At 40.8% G+C, this 6,968-nt stretch overlaps 1 protein-coding gene across 3 annotated transcripts; it reads left to right on the top strand.

Moving 5' to 3' along the window:
- Positions 1–52: 52 nt before the first annotated feature.
- Positions 53–6,227, top strand: fbxo4 (F-box protein 4). 3 transcript variants are annotated; one of them, XM_068311170.1, is made up of 7 exons: positions 53–359; positions 1,478–1,743; positions 1,863–2,083; positions 2,665–2,740; positions 2,825–3,000; positions 4,344–4,564; positions 4,671–6,227. In XM_068311170.1, the coding sequence occupies exons 1-7, from the start codon at positions 198–200 to the stop codon at positions 4,764–4,766; spliced, it is 1,218 nt and encodes a 405-aa protein (XP_068167271.1). In that variant the 5' UTR covers positions 53–197; the 3' UTR covers positions 4,767–6,227. The 3 variants fall into 3 exon arrangements, with proteins under 3 accessions (XP_068167271.1, XP_068167274.1, XP_068167272.1); XM_068311171.1 differs by lacking the exon at positions 53–359 and adding an exon at positions 373–901; XM_068311173.1 differs by lacking the exon at positions 4,344–4,564 and having other exon boundaries at positions 105–359.
- Positions 6,228–6,968: the final 741 nt, after the last annotated feature.

Here is a 6,968-nt window from a genome sequence, read left to right on the forward strand (position 1 = left end):
AACAAAACAAAACAGTCCATTTGCATTACAGCCTGGGTTTGCATGCCGCCTTGACATGTTCGTCAATAAATGACCACAATACCCACAATGCTTCACTGCCGCCAGCAAAAAGGAAGTGACACGACCAGACAAACGTCGACATTGTTGACTTCTGCCTCGTCTCCACGTTGTTTTCCTTGTCGCTCCAGTCTGAAGTCATGGAGGGAGAGACGCAGCAGCTCAACAAGTCTGTCGTAATTCGCGGATTCCGTCAATTCAAAGAGACATGTTTCCCAAATGTTGGAAAAGTTGTCAAGGATGGCTTGAAGCCTGTAGGCGTGAAAGAAGATCCTCAACAGGGATTTCTGGATGGTTTACCGGTGAGACATTCATAATCATTGTTTTCTTGTCTTTTCTCTCAACTGTCCGGTGTGTACTTTGTAGATGTCCTTCTTTACTGTTGGAAGAGGCCAGTGTCAGGTTGGAATTAAACGTTTACAAAGTCTATTAACAAACTTCGTGCTTGATTAATCAATTACTGTATATTTTTCAGATGGAAATACCCTACTCCCCATTCCTACTACATAAAACCTTCATGGTTTACGCTTCTATATTCCGATATTTGAGTGTAGTATAATATCCAAAGTATTGAACTACTCCAGTCTAGAACGAACAGTCTCGATACGTCTGTGGTGATGACCGGTCATCGGGACCTGGGATCTAAAAATTAAGTCAGACTTTCCGCTGAAAAGTGAACTGGGATAGAAAAGGCTCAAACTAAAGCTAGAACTTGAAGCCAGTGTTCTGGACAGCAGTCAGTTTTCACACGGCCGACATCAAAATGGAAAGCTGCCACCGGAGCGTCGATCAGGTGGATCCCCTCATCGTTCAAATCAAGACGTCCTTACAAGACGGACAGATGGTAAAATAGGCATTTGTTGAAGCAACTGAATCAATTTCTAAATGGATCTTTTTTCATTTTATTTATTTTTTTTCAAATGAGAGATGCAACAAAGCTGCATTGTCATCGTTTGTCAAACTTCCAGAACGTGACATCCGAGCTGGAGACCCAAGGGAGATTAATAATTGTCTGTAAGACTTTGACAAACGCTTTCAAGACTTTTCCTGGCTGAAGCCAGTTGCTACATTCATGTGCCATCCTTTTTGAGAAGATGCTGAGGTTGATTCACTCACGTCAAAGATTTCAGCACTGTTTCACATTAACAATTCAGCTTCACTTTTTAAAAATCAGTTTAATCTCCTCATGGTTTGCTACCATTTGTAACTGACATATGAGTTTTATTTTAAGGTTAAGTTAAGCAGTGTTTCACATAAAGGAAGACATTTTTGGATGCTGGATGATGGAAAAGACAATGGAACCTAAATAACCAATCTGAGGCCTAGCAGTAGGGATAAATATGGGCTCGTTATTTTGGCAAACAGGCAAATGCTGTTACCCTTTCTATCTTAAAAAATACTAATATTTTCTTTCCTTTAGGTGGAGGTACAGTTCCTTATATTGACCTTTCTGTCTCCTACTGACATCTTATGGCTGGGAGCTACCAGTCGCTACTGGCGAGCCTTGGTTAGTGATCCATTACTGTGGAAGTACTTTTTGCTCAGGGACATGCCATACTGGCCCTCCATCAATCATGTGACCATGCCCAAACTGGATATACCACTAATCAATGAAGACAAGAGTACGAATGATACAAGAGAGGGGGCAGACAAAGAAATGGACTCAAGATGTGACTACATGACAGCGTGAGTATCTTTTTCTGCAAGATATTATCTGTATTATACTGTTGTCTTGGATTGAGATTATTTGTTTAAAATACTGTATGTCAAGCAGAAATATTTTTCCAATGTCTTTGCTGTGACAGATACCTCAAAGGCTGCCCATCCTGTAAACAAATATGGCTTCCTTCACATTCGGCATTCGAAGTTGTGATCTCATTATTTCAGTCTCTGGTGCCTTCCGCTAAACCACGTTACGCTATGTTTGGACCCGGCATGGAGCAGCTGGATGTCTCTTTATTCGGAAGGCTCATTCATGCCCAAGATATTCTTCCTAGGGCAGACACCCAACACAGACAGATAAATGGTGAGTCGATGGGCAAAGATAAGAGACATTTAGTAATTTCCTCATCAACAATATGACAAAACTATTTAGATCAGTTTTTAATATAATCTTCTCTGATCTCCTAAATTAAAATTTTATCTCCTTAGAATCAGATTGGACAACCATTGAAACACAGCTATTACATTGCTATATTTCACCAGTGTTGTCACTATATTCTGAGGGTGGGGCAGGCAAGTGGCCATCAATCAAATGTCAAAAAATAACTAAATTCACACACATTTGAATATAAAACATGTGCAACAACTAATTATGAATGTGGGGGTTACAGTAGTACCCCATGCAGAACCTTCATTGACTGTTTATTGCTGTCATTGTAGATTGTGCCATTATGAGTGTTTTTTTGTCTAATTGGGACTCCTGAAGCTGCCTGCCTGCCAACCACACACAAATTTAATAAGAACATTTAACAGAAAAAACTTCCTTACTTATTGCAGGTTTATTTGTTTCATCACTAGGTGGCAGTATTAACTCACAAGCCTTCAAGTTTCAAGCGTTAAGGTTGACAAGAAAATGTAACCCTCCTCCTTTTTTTCCATTTCAAGGTATTGGGTCCGGAATCACTTTCATGTTCAACAACAAGCACAAATTTAATATACTGACCCTGTACACAACCAATAGGTAATCACTGTGTACTTTTAACTGTCCTTTGGTCTTTTTTTATCACTGTTAAAAGCATGCAGTCATTAAACTGTTTCAATGCAGGGCAGAGAGGGAAAGAGCCAGGTTTCTGCAGCAATGGAGCAGCAAAAATAGACTGTTTACCTTTGAAGGAACAGATGACTCAGGCTACCCAATCTACAGTCCTGCTCCTCAAGTTCAACAAGTGTGCCAGGTTGTGGATGGATTTATCTATGTAGCTAACGCAGAGCCTGGCAGAGGTAAGACAAGATGACTTCTCTATTTTTTCATCTGCAGTTCTTCTTCTTCTCCTTTTAGCTTTTCCCTTCAGGTGTCACCTCAGTGAATCAGTTCCCTCCATCTAACCCTGTCTTCTGCATCTTCTTCTCTCACACCAACTACCTTCATGTCCTCTTTCACTCTTTTCACTACCAATATATTCACTATCTCTCCTCTGGACATGTCCAAACCATCTCAGTCTGACCTCTCTGACTTTATCTCCAAAACCTCTAACATGTGCTGTCTCTCTGATGTACTCATTCCTGATCCTATCCTTCCTGGTCACTCCCAGAGAGAACCTCAGTATCTTCATCTCTGCTACCTCCAGCTCTGTCTTCTCCTGTCTTTTCCTCAGTGACACTGTCTGTAGACCAAACAACATCACTGGTCTCACCACAGTTTTGTACACCTTTCCTTTCATTTTAGCTGAAACTCTTTTTATCACACATCACTCCTGACACTTATCTCCATCCGTTCCATCCTGCCTGTACACGCTTCTTCACCTCTTCTCAAAATCCTCCACCTTCTTGATCTCTTCAATGCCCTCCTCACTTCCTCCTGATTAATTTTTGCTACTTCCTGGTCCACAACAGCCACCTCCTCTAGTCTTTGTTCTCTCTCATTTTCCTCGTTCAATCAACTCTTCAAAGTAATCTTTCCATCATCCCGTCCCACTACTGACACCTGTCAATACACTTTCGTCCCTATCCTTAATCACCCTAACCTGCTGTACGTCCTTCCCATCTCTATCTTTCTGTCTTGCCAACCGGTATAGATCAGTCTCTCCCTCCTTACTGTCCAACCTAGCATACAAGTCATCATAAGCCCCTTGTTTGCCCTTTGCTGCCTCTACCTTCACCTTACGCTGCATCTCCCTGTACTCCTGTCTACTCTCCTCGGTCCTCTCAGTGTCCAACTTCTTCTTAGCTAACCTCTTTCTCTGTATACACTCCTGTACCTCCTCATTCCACCACCAAGTCTCCTTATCTACTTTCCTTCCAGATGACACACCAAGTACTGTCCTACCTGTCTCCCTAATCAAATTAGCAATAGTTGTTCAGTCATGTGGAAGCCCCTCCTGACCACCCAGAGCCTGTCTTAACCCCCTCCTAAAAGTCATGCAACACTCATCCTTTTTCAGCTCCTACCATTTTGTCCTCTGCTCTGCCTTTGCCCTCTTCATCCTCCTCACCACGAGAGTAATCCTACACTCCACCATCCTATGCAGCTACATGATCTGCAATTCTTCTACCTCCTTGTTATCTTTTTTTTGTTATTGAAATAATCAGTATATAAAATTTGCATGAAATATGATCTTGAATAGGTGAGGGGGAGTCTGAGGTGGCCCAGATTCGTGCAGTGCTGAACTTCGCCAAGGGTTCAAGGCCTCTGCTTGTGCTCTCCTGTATCTCCCATGAAGAACAGGAAATGGTCGGTGCAACAAATCTACAAACTATTACCGACAAAAAGACGGCAAGATGTCGAACTCCATGTGTTGACATGGCAAAGAGACTAGGCCTGCCCCAACTGGTTAGCCCCTGGATGGTAACTGACATAAGTTTAATTACCTGAAAGGCTTTCAGTGCATGTAAATCCAGTTCAACTGGTCTGAGAGCATATTTTAATCTGAATTTATGTCTGTCTTATTCAGGTGCAGGATACAGTTGCAACGTCCCTGTCAGGGCTTTTGGATGGCCTTTCCTGGTTGCTGAGAAATTCTGGAGTCCGACTGTCTGGTAGCCAGTGACCGCACAAGCTAAACCCACAGACCTCAGATGGGCCATCCTGACATTGAGACTCACTAGGACACACTTTGCTCAATAATACACTGTTTACCTGTGAGCACTAAAGCAGTGGTCCCCAAACTTTTTTTGCGCCACGGACAGTTTCCATCTAAGACAGCTGTAGTCTAATAATAATCATCTGCAGTGGTTTTATGTAAATAAAACAATGACAATAAACAACCTTTTTTGCATAGATTGATAATCAACATCTATGTAAACGGAATATTTGTAAGAAATAATTATATTAAAAACTCGATTGATGTGACTGCACTGCTGAGGTTTATTTTGAAATATAGCGACTTGCAATCATTGCATTAAACGTAGGAGAAATACTGATCATTTCCAATAAAAGGGTAAACAAGTCAATCAGATAATAATTACAGTAATGAAAATTAATGGTTGGGACAACTGATTTAGGGGTAACAGGAGACAATGACACCTGAGGTGTGTTCCGGACGTCCAGTTTACTCCGCAGTTTGGTTTTCTTTACAGTCACTGCAGGAAAATCTCGCTTCACAAAGACAGGAGGTTGGAAATGGAGGCAGGGTTTTCTATACTTTTTGGGTGGTATCTGGATAATCTGCCGTGACTTTAATCCAGAAGACTGGCGCAGTTGTGGGAGCTTAATTTAGGGGTAACGTGACCGAGACACGTCAAGCGGACAGACGCATGTCTTCGTCTGTGCGTCATTCCGCACAGACGTCACTTTTCAAAATAAAACAACTTTAGACTGGTAATCAGTTTTAAAAAAGTCAAACGTTCTGTGCTGTCCGGCACCTAATGGGTCGCGACCCGCTGGTTGAGGACCACATAGACTGATGTAACAGAGAATCGGGTAATTTTTCAAAAATAAAACATCTTTCACATTCCGAAATAAATAAGACAAACGTAATGTAAGTTATTTATTCTTCCTGTGCGGCCCGGTACCAAACGACCCACGGACCGGTATCGGTCCGCGGCCCGGGGAACGCACTAAAGGATCAACACTTATGGAGGAACTGCTGTAGCTGGGGAAACAGACTTATTTTCTTTTACAAAATGTCATCAAAGGGTCTTGACATTATTTATATTGTATAAGCATACTTTAACATTGTGTTAGCGTCTCAAAATTTTGTACAAAATATAATTTTTGTCAATCACACTTTCGGTTCTTGGAATCTTCATTGCATATTTTTACAATGAGGTGTCTACCAGCAACCTTTTTTCCAAAGGGATTAGAAGCAATAATTTATTATTCATTTCTATGTACAGGTATATGGAATTAAGAAATGTATACTTTTGATTGTATTTATTTATCTTTTATTTGTTCCTCTACTACTTTGTTCCACAAATGTTTCAGAATAATATCTTTTACTTGGGGTGAAAGAGTCATAAATTACTGTTAAATGTCTATTAAATTACCAGGAAATTTCTCAGTGAAAGAACTGCATGCGTGTCATGTTTTGTTTCACTCACTCTTCTTTCTGACTCATGCACACATTTCACAAGTTTTAAACCCTTTGAGCCCCAGAAATCCACTTTTGAAAGACAGCAAATGTGGAAAAGTATCCTATTGTGGCCTCTAGTGAACATTACTAGCTATGATTATGCACATTTTTATTTTATTTGAAATTTATAGAGTTTTGGAAAAAGCATGGTCATGTTTTCACCACTAAGCGGTATTCCAAATTCCAGTAAAAAGACACATATGTACGGTTGATGTTATATTGAAAATGCCTCACAAGCAAGTGAAAGGCAGACCACTGAAACAGTTGTGAAACAGTTTTCAATGAATGCAGCAGCAGAATAATTCAAAGGACCATCTCCAGTGCCATCAGCACATACTGTGGTTTTGTAAAGCACAAATGTAACCTGATTGTAGTCCTTTATTGATGATTATGTGTTCTATGTTGCGTTGTGGGCCTACTTGATAGTGACTGTTCCTGGCAGCAGTACTATATATAATGGCAGCATCTAAGGGAGACAGGATAATGCGTTTCACTGGTCTTCTTTTGTTATAGCCCCCATGGTAACCGTGCACCTTAGCTAAAAGTACAATTTCCTGCAGGTCTTCCATCAAAAAGAGTGCCTTAATCTCAATAATAATTTTCATGGATGTACAGATTTACGATAGGACCACAATTATTGCCATTTCGGGGCATTTACCTGAGCAGACAAGCGGTAAA

The sequence above is a fragment of the Antennarius striatus genome, chromosome 3 (assembly GCF_040054535.1).
Source record: "Antennarius striatus isolate MH-2024 chromosome 3, ASM4005453v1, whole genome shotgun sequence".
In the NCBI taxonomy this organism is placed as follows: Eukaryota; Metazoa; Chordata; class Actinopteri; order Lophiiformes; family Antennariidae; genus Antennarius; species Antennarius striatus.